This window comes from Anomaloglossus baeobatrachus, chromosome 4, assembly GCF_048569485.1.
Source record: "Anomaloglossus baeobatrachus isolate aAnoBae1 chromosome 4, aAnoBae1.hap1, whole genome shotgun sequence".
NCBI classification, from domain to species: Eukaryota; Metazoa; Chordata; class Amphibia; order Anura; family Aromobatidae; genus Anomaloglossus; species Anomaloglossus baeobatrachus.
This window is the reverse complement of record NC_134356.1, coordinates 526,794,130-526,820,693: the sequence shown is the minus strand read 5'-3', so window position 1 is coordinate 526,820,693 and position 26,564 is coordinate 526,794,130. Positions and strand designations below refer to the sequence as shown.

Below are 26,564 nucleotides of genomic sequence, written 5' to 3'. Positions count from 1 at the left end.
GCAGATCGTCCAAGTAAGGGATCACCGAGTGACCCTGAGAGTGGAGGACCGCTACTACAGTAGCCATAGCCTTGGTGAAAACCCGTGGGGCTGTTGCTAGGCCGAACGGCAGTGCCACGAACTGCAGGTGTTCGTCTCCTATGGCGAAGCGCAAGAAGCGCTGGTGCTCTGGAGCAATCGGTACGTGGAGATAAGCATCTTTGATATCGATCGATGCAAGGAAATCTCCTTGGGACATTGAGGCGATGACGGAGCGGAGGGATTCCATCCGGAACCGCCTGGTCTTTACGTGTTTGTTGAGCAGTTTCAGGTCCAGGACAGGACGGAAAGACCCGTCCTTCTTTGGGACCACAAACAGGTTGGAGTAAAAACCGTGACCCTGATGCTGAAGAGGCACAGGGACCACCACTCCTTCTGCCTTCAGAGTGCCCAGCGCCTGCATAAGAGCCTCGGCTCGCTCGGGAGGCGGGGATGACCTGAAGAATCGAGTCGGGGGACGAGAGGTGAACTCTATCTTGTAACCGTGAGACAGAATGTCTCTCACCCAACGGTCTTTTACCCGTGGCAGCCAGGTGTCGCAAAAGCGGGAGAGCCTGCCACCGACCGAGGATGTGGATTGAGGAGGCCGAAAGTCATGAGGAAGCCGCTTTGGTAGCGGCACCTCCGGTGGTCTTTTTAGGACGTGACTTAGACCGCCATGAATCAGAGTTCCTTTGATCTTTCTGAGGCCTTTTGGACGAGGAGAATTGGGACCTGCCCGCGCCCCGAAAGGACCGAAACCTCGACTGCCCCCTCCTCTGTTGGGGTATGTTCGGTTTGGGCTGGGGTAAGGATGTATCCTTTCCCTTGGATTGTTTGATGATTTCATCCAAACGCTCGCCAAACAATCGGTCTCCAGAAATTGGCAAACTGGTTAAGCGCTTTTTGGAAGCAGAATCTGCCTTCCATTCCCGTAGCCACAAGGCCCTGCGGAGTACCACCGAATTGGCGGATGCAACCGCCGTACGGCTCGCAGAGTCCAGGACAGCATTAATAGCGTAAGACGCAAATGCCGACGTCTGAGAGGTTATGGACGCCACCTGCGGCGCGGACGTGCGTGTGGCTGCGTCAATTTGCGCTTGACCTGCTGAGATAGCTTGTAGCGCCCATACGGCTGCGAATGCTGGGGCAAAAGAAGCGCCGATAGCTTCATAGATGGATTTCAGCCAGAGTTCCATCTGCCTGTCAGTGGCATCTTTGAGTGAAGCCCCATCTTCCACTGCAAGTATGGATCTAGCCGCCAGTCTGGAGATTGGAGGATCCACCTTGGGACACTGAGTCCAACCTTTGACCACGTCAGGGGGAAAGGGATAACGTGTATCCTTTAGGCGCTTAGAAAAACGCTTATCTGGACAATCATGGTGATTCTGGACTGCCTCTCTGAAATCAGAGTGGTCCAGAAACATACTTGGTGTACGCTTGGGAAACCTGAAATGGAATTTCTCCTGCTGAGAAGCTGACTCCTCCACCGGAGGAGCTGAGGGAGAAATATCCAACATTTTATTGATGGACGCAATAAGATCGTTCACAATGGCGTGCCCGTCCGGAGTATCAAGATTGAGAGCGGCCTCAGGATCAGAATCCTGATCAGCTGTCTCCGCGTCATCAACCAGAGATTCCCCCCGCTGAGACCCTGAACAATATGATGATGTCGAGGGAATTTCCCAGCGAGCTCGCTTAGTCGGTCTGGGGCTGGGGTCTGTGTCAGAGCCCTCAGCCTGGGATCTATGAGATACCCCGGGGGGACATTGTTGGTCCAACTGAGGGGGGCCAGGGAACAATGATTCAACAGTGTCCCTGTGCTGAGATACCGGTCTGGACTGCAAGGCTTCTAGTATCTTAGCCATAGTCTCAGAGAGTTTATCCGTAAAGACTGCAAACTCCGTCCCCGTCACCTGGACAGTGTCAGCAGGTGGTTCCCCCTGGGCCCCCCTTAGCAGAGGCTCCGGCTGAGTAAGTGCTGCAGGGGCCGAGCAGTGTATACAATGAGGGTCAGTGGATCCTGCCGGTAGCGGGGTCGTACATGCGGCGCAGGCAGCATAGTAAGCCTGTGTTTTGGCACCCCTGCCCTTTGTGGGCGCCATGCTATTGTCTTCCCTGAGCAACACAATAGGGTATATAGCCAGAAATCAACTGTGCACCATACAGTGTAAAGTATATACCATAAACATATAATTTATAATTACACTTCTGCATAATGGGGCTAGCACCAGAGGTGCTGCTTACCACCCGCTTAAAGCGGTTGTGAGGCCACCAGAATCCCCGCCTGGGTCTCCCAGAATTTGTCCCCCTCTGCAGCGTCCGAGGAGCTGACAGGAATGGCTGCCGGCGTCCTGAGGAGAGGAGGGAGCCGTGGGCGTGACCCAGAAAGTGCGGGAACTGGTGCCCCACTGTGCACAGTGAGGGGGGTGGAGTATGCAAAGCATGCTCCAGCCCTCATTGCTGCTCGTCCTGTACAGCGTCCCGCCCTTCCCCTGCCTGTCAGGGCTGGGGGTGGGAGGAAAAGAGACTAGGCCGCAAAAGCCGGGGACTCGAGTAATAAGCGCGGCCGCCGTATAAGCGCGGCCGGCGCGGAAGTCCCCGGCGCACTACAAGTCCCAGCCGCGCCGCAGTGTTAAGCATGGCAGCGGCGGTCAGTGCGGTAGTCCCCTCACACAAACACACTCAGCGACGCTGCAGTGTGTAATGGCACATTTAACCCGGTCAGCGCCGCTGTCCCCGGTGCACTAGCACACCCAGCAATGCTGGAGTGTTGCTGTGCGCGGTCCCCACGGGGACACAGAGTACCTCCAAGTAGCAGGGCCATGTCCCTGAACGATACCCGGCTCCTATCCAGCAGGCTCCTCAGGAGTTGTGGATGAAGCACGGTCTCAGTGCCTGGAGACCGATAGGATCCCACTTCACCCAGAGCCCTAAGGGGGATGGGGAAGGAAAACAGCATGTGGGCTCCAGCCTCCGTACCCGCAATGGATACCTCAACCTTAACAACACCGCCGACAAGAGTGGGGTGAGAAGGGAGCATGCTGGGGGCCCTATATGGGCCCACTTTTCTTCCATCCGACATAGTCAGCAGCTGCTGCTGACCAATCTGTGGAGCTGTGCGTGCATGTCTGCCTCCTTCGCACAAAGCATAAAAACTGAGGAGCCCGTGGGAGCACGGGGGGTGTATAGGCAGAAGGGGAGGGGCTTTACACTTTTAGTGTAATACTTTGTGCGGCCTCCGGAGGCATAGCCTATACACCCATTTGTCTGGGTCTCCCAATGGAGTGACAAAGAAAATACCACTATTTGGACTGCAAACCTCCATGTATGGGCAGGTAGGCTCCTGCTATAATGGTTATGAACAGCCAGGTCTTAGGGCGGAGTGCTCAGTCAGAAAGAGACTCACTAGAAATATCAAAAAACTGACCCGCACATCCAACAAATGTGAACAGGTGCTAACTGAAAAAACATAGTAACTATCAACGCAAACAGTTGCACACTGAAAAAAGCCAAAAATGTACTAGGAAAATTATGGCACTGCATTACTGCAAAAGAGAGATATTTAGTGTATGTATTGGCCAATGCATGTAAGCCCGGACACCAAACGGCAAGGTATATCTCTATATTCCGGGAGCCTAGCTGCCCATACATGGAGGTTTGCAGTCCAAATAGTGGCATTTTTTCCCAGATATGGATGTTTTTAACCTAGATAGTGGCATTTAAGTTAGGTTCCGGGAATACAGAGATATACCTTGCCGTTGGTTTCCGGGCTTACATGCATTGGCCAATACATAAACTAAATATCTCTCTTTTGCAGTAATGCAGTGCCATATTTTTCCTAGTACATTTTTGGCTTTTTTCAGTGTGCAACTGTTTGCATTTATAGTTACTATGTTTTTTCAGTTAGCACCTGTTCACATTTGTTGGATGTGCAGGTCAGTTTTTTGATATTTCTAGGTTCCAAAGGGAGGCGATCACGCTCTGCTTCATTTGCTGAAAATGGCTGTCAACCAACATTCACCATCCAAACTGATGGAACTGGAGAGGATCTGCAAGGAATTATGGCAGAGGATCCCCAAATCCAGGTGTGAAAAACGTGTTGCATCATTCCCAAGAAGACTCATGGCTGTACTAGCTCAAAATGGTGCTTCTACTCAATACTGAGGAAAGGGTCTGAATACTTATGACCATGTGATATTTCAGATTTTCTTGTTTAATAAATTTGCAAAACTTTCTACATTTCTGCTTTTTTTCTGTCAAGATGGGGTGCAGAGTGTACACTAATGAGAAAAAAAAAGAACTTTTTTGAATTTACCAAATGGCTGCAATGAAATAAAGAGTGAAAAATGTAAAGGGGTCTGAATACTTTCCGTACCCACTGTAGACATTAATGACTATGTTTGAGGGCACCAAATTTACACTGTTATACAAGCTGGACACGACTACTTTATGTTGTATGAAAAGTGTCATATCTTCAGTGATGTCTCTTGAAAAGATGTAATAAAACAGTTACAAAAATGTGGGGATGTACTCACTTTTGTTACATACTTGCAAACTGCAGAGGCCGTAAATCAGACAGTATCACATGCATATATAAAAGTTTGTCTAATTGATACAAACAGATTACCTTTATTAGGCAATAATTCTGGGTATTAGAGTCCATAAAACTATATTGTAAGGTCATGGGAGCAAAATACTGTATTATGCAAGGATAAGTCAAAAAACATGTCAGCAATTTTTATCTGCAGAGATAACGAAATTACACAGAACCATAAACGTGTGGCAGCCTACAGAGAGCGCCTATCATTGAATTTCACTTCTAATGATTGCAGAATACAGCATCTAATTGGCCTTAGATTACTTTATTGCCGTGTTGTGCACAGATCACAGTGGGCTGTACCGACACATCAAGGCATGCGCGAGTGCTATCACTATGACAATGCAATATTTACATGTTCAGCAGCAGGACCAAAAAGATGTAATACCCCCCCCAGCAAAAAAAACAAAGAAAAAAAAAAACGATAAACGAGAGCATGCTCTCTTGGTTGCGGGCTTGCAGCTTCATATGGACCAAAAATACTGCTGAGTGAATGCACCACTCTGGGTAATATTTCTATCAATGGAGAATGAAGGTCGAACTCTTATTTTATGTAAGACATACTGTATCGGATTATAAAACGCACTTCCTCTCAAAAATTTGAGGGGGGGGAAGAAAGAGTCTTAAAATCCGAATCTAGCTTAGTGAAGTGCTGTTTGTGCGGCCGGGTGTGTGCGGGCGGCCAGGTGCCTGTGGCTGCGTGCAAGCGGCCGGGTGCCTCTCTGTGCGGGGTGGGCAGGCGGCCGAGTGGCCTGCTGGCTGCCATTCTGTGCGTGCGGGCGGGTGGCTGTGCAGACTGCAGTGGCTATGCGGCAGGTGTCCTAGTGTGTCCGCGGTCCCGGTTTCAAATGATGGCGCCGGGAGTCAGCGTGTGCGCAGATGGAGCTCTTGAATGACAGCTCCATCTGCGCATGTGCCGCTCCTGGTGCAATCATTTGAACCGGGACCGCAGACAGACTGGGACACTCACCGCACCAGCCTGCTCCACCACTGCCACCACTGATCCGCCACCATTGCCGCTACTGACCCGCCGCCGCTGCCAGCACAACCTCTGCCTCCTGTGACCCCGCTTCACCACCACTGCTGCCCCCCTCCAGTAAGACAACACCGGAATATAAGACGGACCTCATTTTTATTTTTTTTTTACCTTTTTTTTTATCTCTAAATTTGGGGTGCGTCTTATAATCCGGTGCATCTTATAAAATGAAAAATACGGTACGTTGCTCAAGTTACAAAAATGGCAAATTAGTGCATCAATAGTTCTTAGTAACTCACCTTATCCACATTAAAGATCAAGTCAAGTTCACAAACATTTTCAAAGCATTTGTCCAAAGTTTCCACAAAAACCTAGAAGTATAGAACAAAACACAGGTTAACAGCAATTTTTTTTTTGCAGCCGATTGATTAGACAGTGCAGAGTTTGGAATGAACTCGATTCAAAGTAGTGACATGTCCTCTTTTTTTCACCAGGTGTTTTCTCAAACCTGAGGTGGGAAAAAAGGCTCAAAATACTTCTCATAGTAACAATGTGTTTTTCCACCGTAAGAAAGTTGGACCTCAAATGATTTCAGTGATGTAAAATAACAAAATAAGACAGAACTCTCCCTCCCCCACTCCAGCACCGCCTCCCTGCTGCTGCTTCAGTCTCAGGCTTTGGCTACAACAGTAGCATCATGGCGATTGCTCTCAGCACCACTCTAACCAATCAATGAGCTGAGCAGCTCATGCTGTATATATTACCATATAGATTTTGACCAGTCCCTTATGTAACTCCAGAAAATTAACTGAACTTCCTATGGTTTCATTTGGATTAGCGCAATTATGCATAACTTACAACTTTAACTAGGAGGATAAACTAGGACATAAATAGTGTACCATATTAAAAAAACAGTGCAGCATTTTTTATTTATTTATTTCACCACTGAAGTGCTTCTTGAAAACTAAGTCCCCTGCCCCTGTCTCATACTCACCTGTCGCTGTCTCCATCCGTTTCCAGCGTTGCTCATCTCGACGTTCTAGTTTGTGACTTACAGGCAGCTCCAGTGTTCCATGGAGCGCGCAGGAGGTCCAACTCAATGCAACTCTACGAGAACTTCATACATGCTCTCATAGACTTTTATTGGGCTCTTATGACGTAACTGCTAACTTTTGACCAGTTAGAAGTTACGGGCACAAGATGGTCCTGTGGGACTATCAGTTACTTTTATGACTCAAGACTTTGAAGGAATGGCTGGGCTTACAATTGTTACATTAAAGGGGTGGTTCACCCATATTTTTTTATTGTCTAGATCGATATTATATTGAGAAACAATGTTTCTCTCAAATACCTTGTGTTGTCAATAGGGCCTGTGAGAGGCGCTATTGCAGACCTCTGCTCCCCGTCCAGTGACGTACCCGTGCAATGCTGCCATGTCACATCCGTGCGGACAGCTACAGTCTTCCAGACTCTGAGCTGTGAGCGGTGTTTCACTGCTGTCACAGCCCATTTGCTCCCCCCTCCTCCTCCCTCCTAGCACAGCACTGCGCGTCTCCTGCTCCCCCCTCCCTCCTCGCAGAACGCTGCAAGCAAGAGACGTGCTGTGAGGGAGGAGGGAGGAGGAGCAGGGAGCAGATGGGCTCAGAATGTAGCCGGCTGCACGGATGTGACGAGGCAGCATTGGACGGGTACGTCACTGGACGGGGAGCAGCGGTCTGCAATAGCGCCTCTCACAGGCACTATTGACAACACAAGGTATTTGAGAGAAACATTGTTTCTCAATATAATATCGATCTAGACAATAAAAAATATGGGTGAACCACCTCTTTAAAAGGGAACCAATCACCAGGATTTTTGCATATAACATAAAGCCAGTGCTATACTGGCACTATCAGGCTGATTCTATACATACCTGTAGTGGTCAGCTCGGATGTTTACCTTTTGAAATCCAAAAAAGTAAACTTTATAAAATTAGCTGCTTGTTGAGTGACAGCAGCTGAGGATCAGATAATATATTCATAGTTATCTCCTCCCCCTGTTACAATTAGCATAAGTATTATACAAACGACTCACTTTGTCTAGCAGGACCTGTGGTGAGGTCATACCCATGTGACCAGAAGGGGCGGGGCCTCAGCTAACAAAGCTGGATACCAGGTCACATGGGTATGACCTCACACAGGTCCTGCTAGACAAAGTGAGTCGTTTGTATAATACTTATGCTAATTCTAACAGGGGGAGGGGATAACTATGCATATATTATCTGCTCCAGTGCAGCTGTCACTCAACAAGCAGCTAATTTTATAAACTTTACTTTTTTGGATTTCAAAAGGTAAACATCCGAGCTGACCACTACAGGTATGTATAGAATCAGCCTGATAGTGCCAGTATAGCACTGGCTTTAGGTTATACGCGAAAATCCTGGTGACTGGTTCCCTTTTAATTTAGTGCAATATTCACATCCAAAAGTAGAAGGGATAGACTGAGACTGTTGGACTCAGCAGCTTCCAGCAGGGCTGCATTCGGACTACTCAATAATTACAACAGACCCTCAATACGATCTGAAATTCATCCATAACCATCCCAGCGGGATCAGGTCGCAAGCAAAAAAAAAAAAAAAGGTGAAAAGCAACACACCAAAACTAATGCTGTGAGGAAATACTGAAAAAAAACCCCTACAGTCATGAGTTTTTGGCTACCTAGGCAAAGCAACATAGCCCAAAAGGAATCCGGGGACATACATAGGCTTCAGCTTGCATTATATTCCACAGCTGTAATCCGATATTCTGCATGATTTAGGATTTGTGCCCACGTTGCATTTTTGTGCTTTTTTCTGCACAAAAAGCATGTTTTGACAGGAAAAACGTAGCAGAACAAACACGCATTTTTCATTGTGTTTGCTTGTTTTCATATGCGTTTTTCCAGCTTCTTTTAGTCATGGCGATCATGGGGGGTCCAGGCACTGTACCCCCCACGATCACTGCCGGGTCCCTGGCTGATGTTACAGCTGGGACCAGTCTCTCACTACCAGGAGCGGTGCCCTCACCACCACCACCCCCGGCAGTTTAAACCCCTAAATTCTATGATCAGTGATTGCAGCATTCAGGAGGCAAAGAGAGGAATCGCTTACCTCTCCCTGTATTGCGATCACAGGGACCCGATCGCTGCCATGGTAACCCTGGGTCCTCACCATGACAACCCAGGGTCACGGAGCTACATAGATCCTCACACACCATGGAATATGCATGGTATGCAAGGCAAAGTGCTACGATATAATCCCCTGTAGTGATAAAGCATTGCAGGGGATTATAGAAATAAACACAGAAACAACTGACATGCGGCTTCTCTTTTCAGCAACAAAATCTGCAAGAAAAAAAAAGAAGCAGCGTGTGCACAGCAAGTCAGGATTCTCAGACTTTACTGGGATGCTTTTTCCTTGTTTTTATTGATTAAAATAAGCAAGGAAAATTTGCATGAAAAAAATGCGAAAAAAACCTGCGACGTGTGCACATAGCCTTAGAACTGAAATGTCCTGGGCCTTCTTAGGTTTCTCTGAGACACCCCAGTCTTGTCCAAGTAAACCGATGTAATCTAAAGGCTGCTTTACACACAAGGATATCGCTAGTGATCTTGTTAACGATGTGACACGCCAGATCGTAGATACAATTTGCCGAGATCGCTCATAGGTCGTTTTTGTAGCGCCGGTCACAAAACGACCTATGTGCGATCTTGGCAAATCGTATCTACGATCTGGCGTGTCACATCGTTAACGAGATCGCTAGCGATATCGTTGTGTGTAAAGCAGCCTTAGGCTATGTTCACACACTGCGTTTTTTACCTGCGTTTTTGGTCCGTTTTTGCTGCAGAAATTTCTTGAGAAATTCTTGTAACCTTTCTGCAGACATTCCCCAGCAAAACCTATGGGAAAAAAAATTTGCTGTGCACACACTGCGTTTTTTTCTTAAGAAAATTCTTTCAGTAGATTTTCTTAAGAAAAAGAATGAGCATGTCACTTCTTTTCTGCAGCTAACTGCGTTAGTTACCATAGATAATGGCACAATAACGCAGGGAGCAACCAGCGGTAAAAACGCACCAAAAACGCACCGAAAAGGCACCAAATCGCGGTAAAAACGCAGGTGCGTTTTTGATGTGTTTTTTAACGCAGGTGTGCTATTCCTTCACTCAAGAAATTTCTTAAGAAAAATCCTTTTTCTAGTGTGCACATAGCCTTAAAACTTTTAGTGTTGACATACAGCACTTTTCAATAAGCTGCAGACAGAAAATGTAACTTATGCACTGAATATTGGGCTCCGCTAATCTGTGGGGAGGATAAATCATCAACAAGTTTCCTGACCATTTCTAACGACAAACCGCAAGACTGTAAGTGCAGTTCGGAAGTGTAATGGAGGATCAACTGTTAAGGTGAACTCTTAACCAGAGATCACTAGTTGCCTACTGCCTGGTCTAATTGGTGTGGGTCGAGTGCATGCTTGAAAAATGAGATCAGACACAGTCGGATATTCATCTTTCCTCGACAGAAGTCAGCCCATGCTCTGCTTTATTACAACTGAGCTTGCTCTGATATAACCTTGCAAAGGGGCATGTCCGGATGTGTTCATTGGTCAGTGGGTCGAACAATGTGTTAGTCCATGAGCTGATTGGTAGGCGTCATTGTAGGCGGGTCTATGACATCATTGGATGGATCCATGGTGATGGTGAAGGGAGGGACGTCATCTGGTGGATCCATGCTGGATGGTCTGGTCTGTAATGTCATCTGATCTTTGGGTTGGTCTTCTCTTATATGATATCTTCTTTCATCTGGACATTCCTTGCATTCCAAGCAAGGTGTGGATAACAGGAAATAGCGGTCATCTTTATATCTGTGTCATGTATATGATCTGAAACCTGAATTATGTAAGGCAAAACGATATATTTCTCACAATCCCTTGTCAAGAGGTTAATTAAGTATTTAATCTTATGGCTCTCCTCAACAGTCCCCCCTAAATACTTTATTAACCTTCTGACCCTACCGTGGTCCTCTAACACATCAGCTCTAATGCTTTAACTGCAACCTTTTTCCGTTTTGCTATCCGCTATACAAGCAATACTAAGCCTTTGCCCCACTGGTACAGACTGCTGATCAGAGAGTTGATCACATCCCGCACACACAGTTCACAGAGGCACAGGTAACTAGAACAGACTATTTAATGCTGAAGAGCTTACTCAGAATTTGAGATTAATCGATTAGAAAGAGTAAGGCAATTGTAAGAATAAGCTTCTTACTGCTATGCTGCAGCTTTTAGCATTACTGTTTCTGAAAGGCTGATTCTCAGTCAATATCCGAGTGCTGTCCGCGTCCTCGAGACTTTTCTACCCGAATACACTTGATTGTATCACAACACTAATGGATCTCTTTTTGTCTCTGGTCTATAATCTACCACCAGGAGGCCTTTAACAAGATTTCCCTTATGCATGGATCCGATTATCTTCAGTAACACAGAGTAGCACTTTTACGGCTTCAAATACCAACAAATAAAACAATACCAGTTACCTATAAGTGTATGTTATCCTTAAGTCACTTAAACCCTTAAAATAATTGATTGGTTCAGGTCAGATAATGTCTTTCCCACCATGAGCCCTTATTTGTGTAATATTCCTGTACCCATTGTTCCCTTATGGTTATTTCCCATGTATCATCCCCAATCTAGAAATTCTCCATAAAGTTCTATATGAGATAATCCAGCACTATGTGTGTTGTGACCCCCATTCTGCTGGTACGATGGACTCTTTACAGGGGTTGTTGTCTCCAGATGGGTTTTCCCTCAAGCTTCATGGAAGTTGCTGTGGTTGGGATAAGCTGGATCTGTCCACCTGATTCTGACTCAGGGATCATTCTGACTTGTCTTTTTAGGATCACCCAGTCTCCTGGCTGGAGACCACGTGCTCCTGACACTGATTTAGGATCTGGAATTGGAGGATACACATGTTTAACACACTATATAGGCAGTTGTATACGGCTCATACATCACTGGTCAGGATATCACACTGTATCTGCAGTATCTGTGAGAAATATAATCACGTTCTAGGTACTAAACCAAAAATACCTTATGTAAAGATCGAATTATTATTAAGAAGAAGGAAAACGAACATTTGTTACATGATTTGCAGCGTTCGCCATTATCTTGTGGATCGTTACATGATTATGTTATAATCATTAAAATTCCAAACAACATACACCCATGTGACTATAGACACAATAAGATATTCCAATAAAGGAGGGGGCAGGGATTGGGGCAATAGCCCTAAACTCTCCCTACCTCGCAGCGGAGGTCGGCACCCTATAAGGCGAATTGGCGCCCCCGCTCACCGACGGCTCACCCTCCCTATCCCTACACTGCTAAGCTAATACGTGCTGCTAATGTCAGTGAGGGAATATAGAAACCGTGAGATACCGGGGATAAAGAGGCGTCAGTATGCAAGTATATATATCCAATTCATTCCCAAAGATTAAATATTCACACTCTGTATTTACATAGCTGTTTGTAGCTTAAATCAATATGATACAGCAAATTCAAGGACCAAACCCTAAAAGAAATTAAATATCTCACATGTATAACATGTACCCACTGTATAAATATAATAATAATAAGGCCAGGTAAAGTCATGAGGAGATCTTGTCCAATCACAAACCCTCCGCTGTCCAATTCACACTCAGGCTAATAAAAATAAACGCATATTTATCAGCCACTTAGCATGAAAGAAGCGCAACGCGTTTCTCCCCTCTTCACAATGGCAGATGGGTTCATCAGGGGCATCCCCAGGTACTGATCTCTATAATGACCTCTGCTATAGGATATGTACTTTTACCGCTTTTTAGGAACTCCATCTTTACATACCACCAGCACCATGAGTTTTTCAGCAGTAACGTTTTCCACACTGGATATGTTTCAGAGCAGACCTGAAAAGAAATTCACACAACACGCACAAAACTCATATAAACCTACTCATGTAGATGTATATGACTAATCTGCAATCACCGGAGCAGTAGAGCGGATGAGGGGGGTGTTTCTACGAGGTCTTTACAGTTTTTCTACCTTAATAGGCACACGTCTTACAAGACTGGAGGTGTCTGGCCACCTGGGTACTGAGCAGTGGTGCCGCCCAGATCTTGTCCATCCCAACACCTTTGTCACATGGGTTACCTGGGCCATTATTGAGTAGAGCGCTCATGGCAGAGAAAGCTTACCGCCCTTTATCCACAGACCTTCCTCAGTCACTGGCTCCCTGCGTCTCACACTCCGTTCCTTGCTGAATCGCTTGTTCCTGTAAGGATTTAAGAACACAAGGAGTGACCAATATCACGGACGACGTGACAGGAGCCACCGAGGTACTGGTCTGCATTGTATAAGGACTCTCAACTCTAGGCCCATTCACTGCTTCTTTGTTGCCTGCTCCATCAGTCACCGGCTCTTTTGATAACAGGAGAGCGCCTCCACCTGGGCTCATACACTCTCTACGGTCTTTATAGATTTATCACGTCACACTCCACATTTTCCTATCTTACCCCTTTCCGCTCTACGAACCACAGTGATCGCAAATCTTCATCTCATTCTCCTATTTCGATGAGAGAGGAGTGGTTTGATTTTTATTACCTCATGTTGCGTAACCTCAGCATATCCAGTGCAGAATCAACCAGCATCTTGGTATCTGGATCCATCTACGGAAAAACTCAAAATCTGCATTAACAATGGCCTCATCTGAGACAAAACCTGACAATTCTTATTACAGCAGAGCAATCATGAGATATATGTCTGTCTGCTGTATCCTCCTTACAGATAAAAATATAAAGAACACTTAATAGAAAAACCCAATCGATGAACAAATTAAAACCTTAAATAATACATGTGATTTTCCACATCATCTTTCCCCCCCTTTTTGAATCTATTATCCTTTTTGAATCTATTATCCAAAACATAATTAGATTCAAAAACTGTGTGGCCCCGGAGCTCTACCTTTAGGCATGAAAGTCACATTGTATAGATTGTACCTAATCAGGAACAGCAGAAATATTGTTTTTATCTGTAACGTAATAATGGAAAACCCTTTCAATGGCTTTTATAACCTTTGCTTGAACCACAGAAATCTGCACTGCAATCATTCTTTCTATAAAAAGAAAACAGGTTATTCAATACATGAAATATAAAACACAGAATTCCATAAATCATCCACATACTTTTAAACCAAATTATTGTAATTATGAATAAATTATTATTAATAAAAATTATTATTTTATCATTATTATTAACAACAATAATATTAATAACGTAACACAACCTCTGGATATAGAGGCGTTCATATTTGCAAAACTGAGGACATCATCAGTAAATTTTCAGCATCTCTGTGATAATTCTGCCCATAAATACTATTACTTTTTATAAAATGCTGATTTACCATAGAAATCCATCTGATTAAACAGCTTCCTATGCTCTTGTATCTACCAATAAATCTAAACATTTACACAATTAAGTTTTATTCCTTTAGGATAAAATTAGTAAAATAAAGTATACCTTTTTCCAGTATAATTTGCAATGAATTAAATGCAGAAAGGTCTTTTTTTTTTTTTTTTTTTTGTTTGCTTGGGCTGCTCATTAAGGTGTAAACTTCAATAGATAGAACTAACCCTCCTTGCTAGTGGAAGAACCTGTATTTTCATCCACCCCCTGTAGCCACAAACACACAAACAGGTTGTTCCTCCCCCAAAAGCCAGAAACATACTGTTCATTTTCCCTGGACACAAGTGAAATCAATTTCCCTCCTTCTGTTGGATTTTTTTTTTTTTTTTTTATTATTATTTATTTATTTATTTTCTTAAAACATTCAACTCTCAGGATTATTCGCCATATTCGTAATTGGAATATGTATTATTTATCATGACATCTGCCGCAAAGGTACGTTTATTTTAAGGTTTTTCTCTTATTCTTTTATTGCTTATTAATTAAGATATTGCTCCTTGTGACTGTCCTGACTCAATCCAACCTGCACACTGGATCTATATTAAGTGTCTTCCATAACTACCCAATCATTCAATGTTCCATCTTTTAGTGCTATAAACATTTACTAACACTTCATATGTTATTTGGTGGGAGCAGTTTTGTCAACTTTACACAGATTTACTAACAAAATGGCCACTGCCAGAATAGCACATGGCTTTTCTCACACCTCCTCCCCCACTAACTTCCTTTCTTTGTCTCAAACATGCCTCAGCCACCATGTGGCCTTCATCCACCATTTTGGCATGTGGCAGGGAAAAAAAGGACCTCACATCTGCTCCAACTCTCTCTCTCCTATTTTCTGTAGTCTGTACTTATATATATATATATACAAACACACACACACACACACACACACGTGTCCACAATCTAAGTCTAATTATAGATAAAAACACTTATTTTTCTGTCTAAGTATATAGTACTCCATCCAATCCATTGCTCAAACATTTACAGAGCACATGGTCTTCACACAAACCCCTGATTCACTTTGCTTTCTTTGTCTCAATCATGCCTCAGCCATGTGCTTCATCCACCATTTTAAACCATGCATGCCTCAGCCATGTGCTTCGTCCACCATCTTAAAATCTGACCTAAAATGGCTGCAACCAAAAATAGCACATGGTTTATCACAGGATTGCAGCCTAGAGTCCCCCCATCCCAACAAAATCCACTCTCATCCGGATTTTTCCAGCACAACTAGACACAACTTCACCAATTTCTCCATCTTTCTCTCAAGATAAACAACACCAAACAATCTTTCTCTATGCAGACCAAGATAAAAACAACAGACAAACAAAGATGGGGAGATGATTCACAACTGAAACACTAAAGAAAACCTAGGGTTGGCAGCATACACTTCCAAATCCTTCCTTATACTGCCACGTGGTCCCTGTCTGATTTCTGCATTCCGTAATATACAAAAAAATACCTACGGTAGTATCACCCCTGACTACAAGGTGTCTATACCGGCCGATTCGCCTCTCTTGGAGGACTTACAACTACACACAACTTGAACACTAAGTAAAGTTTTTAAGTCTGCAGCAGGCGCCTCGTCACGGTGTCCCTGCCCAGTTTCTACATGGTCCATAATTCATAAAGACACCAATGGTGTCACCCCTGGCTACAAGGTGCCCGTACCAGCCAATTCACGTCCAGCGCTTTTTCTAGACCCCAAGACACCTCATACCAATTATATCACCCAAGCTTGCGCTAAGCCCCAATGGTATCCGTACCAGCCATTTCACGTCCAGCGTTAGGCCCCAAGACTACCACGTACCAGCCACAATACGCAACTTAAACGCTATGCCCCAATGGTATCCGTACCAGCCATTCCACGCTACACTGCGCTAGGCCCCAAGATTACCACGTACCAGCAGTCCCACGTATTTCCTCACAGAGCCATAAACTGTACCACAGGCGACAACCGTATACTATACCACAGACAAAATCCTTTACCATATCAACAAATTTGAGAGCCCGTGAAAAACACGTGCCTAACCTGACCAATTAAAACCTGCGCTATATCTCTAGGTCTTGTACCAAACCGTATTAACTACTTAAGTCTCCACTAGAACCACAAACCATATCACAGGCGACAACTAACAGAACTCATAAACCCACATGCTCTCTTCACAAATACACAACAGACAGCAGGCAACTGAATATGTGACGGTTCTTCCGCAATCAAATATGGCCAATAGCCGTGAGACCCGTCTGCCCGTCAACAGATACCCCAACAAACCGGACACAGTCAGGCAATCAGTGCCACACACCCCACCGAGACCACGGGAAGACTACAGATTATAAAAAAATCAGCAGACTTACCGTACTCTCGTTCGGAAGTGATCAGTTTCCTGGGGTGTCCAGCACGTCATGCCATTCCAGTTGCCGGTTCATCAGGATTTCAGGCGTCCCCGTCTATTGGCCCCACGTTGGGCGCCAATAATGTTAAGGTGAACTCTTAACCAGAGATCACTAGTTGCCTACTGCCTGGTCTAATTGGTGTGGGTCGAGTGCATGCTTGAAAAATGAGATCAGACACAGTCGGATATTCATCTTTCCTCGACAGAAGTCAGCCCATGCTCTGCTTTATTACAACTGAGCTTGCTCTGATATAACCTTGCAAAGGGGCATGTCCGGATGTGTTCATTGGTCAGTGGGTCGAACAATGTGTTAGTCCATGAGCTGATTGGTAGGCGTCATTGTAGGCGGGTCTATGACATCATTGGATGGATCCATGGTGATGGTGAAGGGAGGGACGTCATCTGGTGGATCCATGCTGGATGGTCTGGTCTGTAATGTCATCTGATCTTTGGGTTGGTCTTCTCTTATATGATATCTTCTTTCATCTGGACATTCCTTGCATTCCAAGCAAGGTGTGGATAACAGGAAATAGCGGTCATCTTTATATCTGTGTCATGTATATGATCTGAAACCTGAATTATGTAAGGCAAAACGATATATTTCTCACAATCCCTTGTCAAGAGGTTAATTAAGTATTTAATCTTATGGCTCTCCTCAACACAACCACATGCATTACAAATTGCTCAATATTTCTGGGGATTATGTTATTAAGCAAATCATAAGGTAGGTCTCACATGAGGACACAGCCTTTAGTTAATTCTCAAGGTGTAGGGTTTTGGTAATAGAGCTGATGGGAGCACAGATCTCTTCCAGATCTCACGGTGCCAGTCAATGAGCTCTTACTACTGCTGCAATCCAAAGGGTGGGTCCGTTTGTCACTCCCTCGCTTTCCTGGCTTCTTCAAAAATAAAGATAACATGAAGAGCTCAATTGACTTTCCCAATCAATCCTACAACATGAAAGCTCGGAGGTTACACCTCACTCTCACTGTGACATCATGCAAAGGCTGAGAAAAAGGCTTGATGTGGACTTTACCTATGCATGGGGGGAGAAAATGATTATCTTCTTGGAGATATGCATCACCAAGATAGCAATAGATACTTTCTGTACTTTAACAGCATTATGCTCTTTGGATATTAGGTCATAGTAGAAGATTAACAACGACTTTCCATATCCTCCATGACGACTGTGATACTGTTTACAGGATAGTCTGTGACCGGCTACTTATAAAACCACTTGTAGCCCTTGAGGAGAACAATATGTTTGCATATGACATAGTACAATAAGAAAAAAAGTTACACCCTTCCAAACAAATAATCCAAAACATACTGAAAAAGCCATTTGGTCTCTTTACGCTCCTCTTACTTTGGGACTACTATGTACCCACTTAAAATTTGGTTATTGCTGTTGCCAACTGTAAATGAGGCAATTATTTTCTTTTAATATATTGATACTTAAAAGGCAATTATAAGCTTTTATTACATCATCTAAACATCCTTTATATGAGGTTTGATCAGAAGTGTATATCGTAACATGATGGCCCAACATGTCACGTCAGGATTTTTGGTCTGCCATCCAATAACTACTTCATCATTACTAACAGCTTAGTTATAATGGCTTGAAGGAAGATACCAAGGAAAAAAAACTATGGTAGGGCATGCCACACTTAAAATTAAATGGTAAAAATAATGGTCAATTACATGACTTTCATCATATAAAGGTAACCTGTCAGAAACTTTTACCCCATCACACTCTAAAGGGGGCTTTACACGCTGCGACATCACTACCAATATATCATCGGGGTCACATCGTTAGTGATGCACATCCGGCGCCGGTAGTGACATTGCAGTTTGTGACACAAATGAGTGACGATCAACGAGCACAAAAACGTGAAAAATCGTTGCTCGTTGACACGTCGTTAATTTCCTTAATATCGTTGCTGCTACAGGTACGATGTTGTTTGTCGTTCCTGCGGCCGCACACATCGCTGTGTGTGACACCGCAGGAACGACAAACATCTCCTTACCTGCCTCCACCGGCAATGCGGAAGGAAGGAGGTGGGCGGGATGTTATGTCCCGCTCATCTCCGCCCCTCCGCTTCTATTGGACGGCCGCTTAGTGACGTTGCGGTGACGCCGAACGCACCTCTCCCTTGAGGGAGGGATTGTTCGGCGGTCACAGCGACGTCGCTGACAAGGTATGTGCGTGTGATGCTGCCGTAGCGGTAATGGGGCCTATACCCTGCATCACCACTGAGAGATCCCTATCACAGCGCTTTGCCTGTTTGTGACCCTGTATTTTCAGTATTATATACCAGGATTCCCTATAGAGCCCTATTGGGACGATTTGCTCTCTATCCATGGCATCAGTGCCTAAATGACTATTCTCTCATGCTACATAAAGCATATTTGTGTGATCCTGAAGCAACTGAGGACCCTTCAGTGAAGGAATCGCATTTTTCCTTCTAAACTTCCATGATACACCTATCATTGGCTACTACATAGCAATTCAGCATTTTTGTGATCCTGAGGCAACTGAGAACCCTTCAGTGAAGGAATCGCATTATTCCCTTTAAACCTCCAAAAATACCTACCAGTGGCTACCATATAGCAATTTAGAATCAACCACAATTATTTACCGCTTCCAGTTCTGGAATAGGCCTCCGTCATCTACTTACTATAATATTGACAAGTGCATAAGGATTGCAAGTTTTCCATTTGTCTTCTAATGGTGATGACCTTATATAATAGAATGCACATTATCCTGCGGTTTATATAGATAACTTTATCCTTGATAAAGACCTAAAGTAATATGGTCGAAACGTTGGATGAATTATCGCTTATCCTTTTGCACAAATAAAGAATATTCAACATTCAAAGAACTTTTTTCTCATGTTATCAATTATTCTAGTGTGCCAGAGGTATTTCTATTGAATTGACTATTATTATTTTTCCTGAGCACCTACTATATACACAGTGAACCAGACATATTCATTTCTCGCTACGGCAGCGAGCACAAAATGTCGTACATACGACGGGGAGCGGGTGCTCTCGCGCTCGACATCGCTAGCGATGTCGCAGCTTGTAAAGCACCCTTTAGACCAATAAATGTGATAGTGTAGCCCTTTAAAACATTAGCCGGTCAATCACCCTAAGACCCCAAAGCCATACTCCAGCAGCGAGAAATCACATTTTGAGGTTGATGGTGCACCTAGCTTCTCAGCCTTAGGGTGCCCTCACACGAGCATAAACTTGCATGAGTATTGGAACGCATCACTCGGTGCGGCCGCACACTCTCTGGACAGGAGCATGTCATACGCATAGAAATACATGCAGCTGACCCACTCCTGTCAGCAGAGAAGCCAGCCGCGCCGGGTGATGCGTTCCGATACTCATTCGAGTTATACGCTCGTGTGAGTCCAGCCTTACGCTGTATTTCCTACCTAGCAGTACCCTCCCCAGGTTAATTGACAAGTCATTTACTCCAGTACCTGTCACTCAATCAAAGGAGTGTGACACTCAACAGGGTACACAGCGTGAGGCTGAGAAGCTAGAAGTGCAACTACACAGCCCAATGCACTTCAAGACAACATGAAAACCCCATTTTTCTTGCTGATAGAGCATTGCTTTGGGGTCAAAGGAATCGACTGGCTGTTCTTTTAAAGAGCTACACTGTCATATAAATTGTTTAGAGTTAAAGGATACTGACAATTTATCTTTAAAATTATATCAGTTTACAATGTCCTATGATCTTAAACAAAAGAGGCCACTCCCCAATGGTTAATTGGGATTAACCTACCACATACCAAAATATAACCAATAACCAAATTTAATACATTATTATATAAGTTAGATATAAACCCTACTGACCTTCTACGTCTGTGTAATTCTATGAATATTTGAGTTTCGAGGGACACCTCGACTGTGGTCAAGCATTTCAGCATGATACACGTCTTATGCAGCGCTCACATCGGCAATATTTGCCGCAAAACCGGATCCATTACAAATGTGTATCAGTTCAATCCATTTCCAATGGAATTGCGGCAAGATACGGTCACATGCGGTTGTGTATGACGCACGCAACCGCATGTGACCGCGTCTTGCCGCGATTTCATTGGAAATTAATTGAACTGAAACGCATTTTTAACAGACCCGGTTTTGCGGCAAAATACTGCTGATGTAAGCGCAGCCTTAAGCGGGCTTTACACGCTACAATAAATCTTACGATGTGTCGGCGGGGTCACGTCGTAAGTGACGCACATCCGGCATCGTAAGTAATATTGTAGCGTGTAAAATCTACGTGCGACTGAATGAAAAACCATTCATCGCATGCACATCGTTCAAAAGCTAAAAATTGCACATCCGGTTGTTCAATGTTCCCGAGGTACCACACATCGCACTGTGTGACACCCCCGGAACGATGAACAGATCTTACCTGCGTCCCACGGCTCCCGCCGGCAATGCGGAAGGAAGGAGGTGGGCGGGATGTTTACGTCCCGCTCATCTCCGCCCCTCCGCTTCTATTGTCCGGCTGCCGCGTGATGCCGAACGTCCCTCCCACTCCAGGAAGTGGATGTTCGCCTCCCACAGTGAGGTCATATGGAAGGGTAAGAACGTGTGACGGCAAATAATTGTTTGTGCGACACGGTCAACAAATTAAACGTGCCGCACATACGATGGGGGCGGGTACGATCGCATACGATATCGTATGAGTAATTGTACCATGTAAAGAAGGCTTTAGCTGTAAAAAATTTTAAAAAATGCAGTGCAGGGAAAACCAAATTCTGACTGCAATTAGGAAAATTCCTTTAAGTGACCACCCTCTAAAATATCTGAAAATCTATCTAACCCTCTATTCTTCCAAGTATGAAAGCCCTGTAGGTCATGCAAATTGGGTAACCTTGGGTTCTCCCACTACAAAGTGAACTGCGAGTCTCCCCGTATTTCCTGTAACGATCTTATTTTTCACCATATTTTGTGAATCAAAACCACTGTTGAGAGATTATCTGGCAAAGACAATACTTTATGGGTCTCAAATGTCGCATATAAATCTGTTGTAAAATGTTGTTGCAATAAAAGGCATTGGATAACCCCTTCCCCAGGATCATTCCATCCACGAATATGTTGACAATGGGCTGCCACAAAGTACGCCCACGGATTCGGGACTGCCAAACCTCCCGCCCCCTTATCCCTCTGCAACGTTTTCAGTCTAATTCTCGGGGTCTTTTTTCCCCCATATATTTCTCTAAACAGGTTATGGACTTTATGATAATAAAGTTTCAGAATCCAGACAGGTGTGTTATGTAGGACATATAATAACTGGGGCATCCAAATCATCTAGATAAGGTTAGTGCGACCCACCATGGAAAGCGGCAATTTCATCCAAACATTGTTTATTTTGGAAGCTATTTTCATTGTAATAGTAATGCCCAGTTCTTTAAATTGAGAAACCACTTGCAAACCTGAGCTTGCATAGATTGAAAGATCTTCACTATCTACCGAAAGCAAAACCGACTTGTGCCAATAAGTGACTAAGCCCGACTATGTCCCAAGCTTTTCAATGGTGTCTATTGCTATTTTCAAGCTAGTAGAGGCGTCAGACAAGAACAGAAGAGTATCATCAGCATATAGGGCCACCTTCTCCTCTACATAACCTCTGCGGAAGCCTACTATGTCAGGGTGAGATCTAATAATCGCTGCAAAGGGTTTGATTGCTAATGCAAAGAGTAGAAAAGAGAAAGGCGAGCCCTGCCTTGTTTTCATGTGAAACCTGGAGAGACCCCTGTTCTCTCTTATCCTAGCCAACAGATTACCATACAGCAACTTAACCCAGGATATAAAAGTGAGACCCAGGTCGACCCTTTCCATTACTACCCACAAGATCCCCCACTCAACTGAGTCAAAAACTTTTTTCGGTGTAGATGTTTATTTCTATTAACGTGCAGATTAGTTATGAGGGGGGGGTCTCCAATTCCTAATCCAGGGCCTGTGAGCTGACATTAACCCCTTATATTACCCCGATTGCCATTGCACCAGGACAATCGGGATGTGTCTGTTAAAATGCTGGTAATTGTCACATCTAATTCTGGGTGGCTATTCTTAGGCTGCTATTCTTAGGCTTGGGGAGGCTAAATAACCATAGGCCTCCCCAGCCTGAGAATAAAAGCCCCCCCCCCATCTGTCAGCTTACCATGGCTGGGTGTCAAAATTTGGGTGGGGGGACCACATGCAGTTTTTTAAAACTTTTTAAATAATTGTTTAAAAAGCCACATGAGGACGCTCTTATTTTGATACACAGCCAAGATAAATACACGGCTGGGGCTGCACCCTGTAGCCATCTGCTTTATCTGCGCTGGGTATCACAATATGAGAGCACCATATGCCAATTTATTTTTACACCAATATAGGAATGCAGACAGCGGCATGTGTGATTCCAACCAATCACAGATGCTGTAACACAGGGTAGGGGCGTGGTCTGACTCCAACCAATCACAGACGGTGGGACTGACGGTGGGCGGGGAAAGCAGTGAATATGTATGAGAGTTACTGAGTGGACCCCGAAGTAGTGTTATAGCCCTGCAGGAGACTGAGTAATTATATGCTCCTGCTCTAATCTCCTTAGCCCTTTCTATCACCATTTTAAAGCACAATGCTCGGGTCCCCATAGATTTATAAGGGGTTCAGCATCCCAGCAGATGTTTGGGTTCAAGTACAGTTCCAAACCGATTTTTTTTTTTTTTTTTTAAGTCCGGACAGACCCGGTGAACACAAAACATCTGCAGGTTCGTCGATCCCTACTAAAGAGTAAAAACATGTGCAAGCTAAGTCAAGGTGGCACAAAATACATAATTTAAAAAAAAAAAAAAAGACAAGTTCTCACCTAGAAGATGGTACACATACAGGGATAAAATCCCCATATGTATGGCCACTAAAAATGTGGCTTCATCAGGGGAGAATCATTAGTCTTTGGTCTGATAACCACTATAGCCATTTGAGCTCTTTTAAATTTGTTTGTTTGGCTTATAAACTAATGTATAATTTTTGATATTTTGGTTGATCCTCCAGAAAGTCCACGCAAGTGTGAAAAAAATAAAAAAAAGTCACCAACTCCAGGATTTTTTTTTTTTTTTAATATAGTCACCAAAATATAATCAAATAACAGTGTCCCCCGACATGATACAAAAAGTGCTCGGCAGGGGCCATTAAGCAATGTACGAGGCTGTGCTGTTCCTCCCAGTGCATCGCTTACATCCAGCTGCTCCAAACACAGTGCTCAGGTAATAGGGGAGGGAGTGGGATGGGGGGGTGCTGGGTGGCCTACCTATGACTTCTTATTGAAGTATATAACTATGGGGTATATGGGCTATATTTCAGCTCTGGACAACCCCTTTAACATCTACTTCATGGCAACAAAAATAAAGAAAATAGCAATATACCGGTCTAACAAGTACACACCAAACAGTGAGATGTGATGTTTGGGAAAAGACAGACCAAGACATTGCAGAGAACAAAAATGGTTATTAAAACCTGAAAAAAAAATGCTTATGTAAATGTAGGTTGTGAAAAAGTTTATAATACAGGATAGAACAAAATAGGATAAAACATGCGTGGAGTTTAGAAGGGCGGATACACAGATCTGCCAGAAAAAGGGATGTGTGAATAACTCCATCATATCGAGATCTATGTGCTTTGGACATTTCTTTCTCCCATATGACAGTAAGGAATGTAACAGGACAGATCAGCGGACATTGTGAATGTATAGAATTTTAAATAATTGAATGCAGTTGTGCACTATTTGCACAGCTCCTTAAATAAAACAGGGCCTCACCGAAAATAAAAGTTTCAAGCAAGGTCAGTGCAGTATCTGTGGGCACCTTAATGATACTCATGTCATGTGACTGCTGCAGACAATCAGCAGCTGCAGGTAGGCTGCAGCCTACACCTCCCCCAGACATCAGAGTTTCATCCAAGGGAGATGTGAATGAAGCTGCCCATTAGCTCCCACAGATTGTTACGTCATGAGATTGCCAATAGACACGGCATGGACATCTCTCGATCCGTGCTGGGTAGGTAGACGAGTATGAAGGTTTTTTAATTTAATGGGATCATGATTCATCAAAGGGGTTGTCCAAAGAGTGGAAAACCTCTAATGTGTGCGCGCGCCTTTCCTTTTTTGTTTTGTTCTTCAAGTGAAAGAGAAAAACTGAAGTATACAAAAACTGTAAGATGTTACAGTGTTCCACCCCGTACATTATATAGGTCATGGATTTTCCGGTCCTTGTCACCCCTTTTAAGCGCTCCTCCTTTTTATTGAGCTATATCTATTGCATTGTTACAGCCAGGTCAGAACATTTCAGGAGCATCAGGACTATGATCCCCCAGAATTTAATACAGAAGCAAAAGCTGGATAACATAGAAAAAGGCTACAATTTCTGCGTTGGAAAGAAATCCAAAAAAGACTAGTATATTTTTTAAATATAATATATACAGTGGAACCTTGGTTAACGAGAACAATCCGTTCTGGGAGTGCGCTTGTTAACCAAGTTACTCACCATAGGAAATCATTGCAATGCAGACGATTCGTTCCACAACTTGTTCAATGTCCCATCCTGGTCCCCTGTTGTGCCACTCCACACACACAAACACACACAAACACACACGCACATATTATGCTCACCTTACCTTCCGTTCCATCGTCGGCCTGCTGGGACTTGCTGTTCTCTAGCACGGGCTGTGTATCGGGTAACCATGACGACAAGGGAAGAACTTCTGCACCCAGAGCGCTGACATCAAAGGCAGGAGCCTCTGATTGGTCAGCGCACTGCCTTTGAGTAGCGTCTGACAGCGGAAGTTCCTGCCTCGTCGCCGATGGTTACCGATACACAGCCTGGAGCGGCGAACTACAGGACCCAGGAGGCCGGCGATGGAACGGAAGGTACACATATTATGTTCACCTTAACTTCCATTCCATCACCGGCCTCCTGGGTCTTGTAGTTCACTGCGAGGATTCCTCCCTTGTCGCGATGCACCGGCGGACTACAAGACCCAGGAGGCCGGCTATGGAATGGAAGGTAAGGTGAGCATAATACTGTATGTGTGTGCGTGCATGCGTGTTTGTTTGTGTGTGATTTGTGTGTGCATGTGTGTGTTTGTGTGGACTGCAAGAGCAGGTCAGAGCGTGGTGGATGTACGGAACCGGAAGTGTGTGGGATGAAGATTTCGCTCATACAGCTTTTTCGTAAACCGAGTTACAAATTTACAGAAAGCTTTGCTCGTTAAGCGAAATTCTCGTTAAATGGGTTACTCGTTAAGCGAGGTTCCACTGTATATGGAAAATTGGAGCACAAATGAGCTTCCACTTCGAGATTTACTCAGGCGAGAGAACCGTCCTCAAACTTTTATAGCGGTCTATGGAACATCTTCATCTGTGCCGAGTAAAGTTGGAAGAGGCCAAATCTGCCAGGAGCTCTTTAGCAACTCCTAACTTTCTGAGGGTCTCACAGTGAAGACCCTAGTTCTGGAAACATCTACTATGCAGTAGACACATCAGAAGTTACCTAGAATTAGAAATGCTCACACAATAAACCATGCTTATAATCGGTCTAACGAAAGTCAGAGACACTAAAGAGCTTAAGTGCCTGTCAGCAGGATCAGTTTTTATTGTTTTATGGCAAAGGCAATAATCATCTCTATAGTAGCTAAAATACAATCTAGAGGATTGGAAAAAAGGATCCCTGAACTGGACCTAATCATCAAGCCTCTATATAGGGGGCAAAGTGACAATCGTGCCAAACTGGGACTATAAAGTGCTATCTGCAGCCCATTTTATGGTCCACTGGTCAAAGAAAACCCAACAATATAATTGACATTTTACACAGCTTTCACCAGACAGTGGTCTGCATCTCCTCCCAAAATATCATAATCAAAAAACTCATTGGTCTATATAAAAACCCTACCTAGAGTAATATAATACATAGAAGACAGGTATGAGAGGAAAAATAAATAAATAAATAAAAAGTAACATTTTCGCAGTTTTCAGTCATATAACGAAAAAGTTATAG

At 44.1% G+C, this 26,564-nt stretch overlaps 1 protein-coding gene across 1 annotated transcript in view; it reads right to left on the bottom strand.

Moving 5' to 3' along the window:
• Nucleotides 1-26,564, bottom strand: part of AP3S2 (adaptor related protein complex 3 subunit sigma 2) — a 100,747-nt gene that overhangs the window by 41,596 nt on the left and 32,587 nt on the right. Inside the window, exon 4 of the mRNA XM_075345912.1 lies at nt 5,894-5,965. Within this exon, the coding sequence (XP_075202027.1) occupies nt 5,894-5,965 (72 nt within the window). The remainder of the gene's footprint in view (nt 1-5,893; nt 5,966-26,564) is intronic.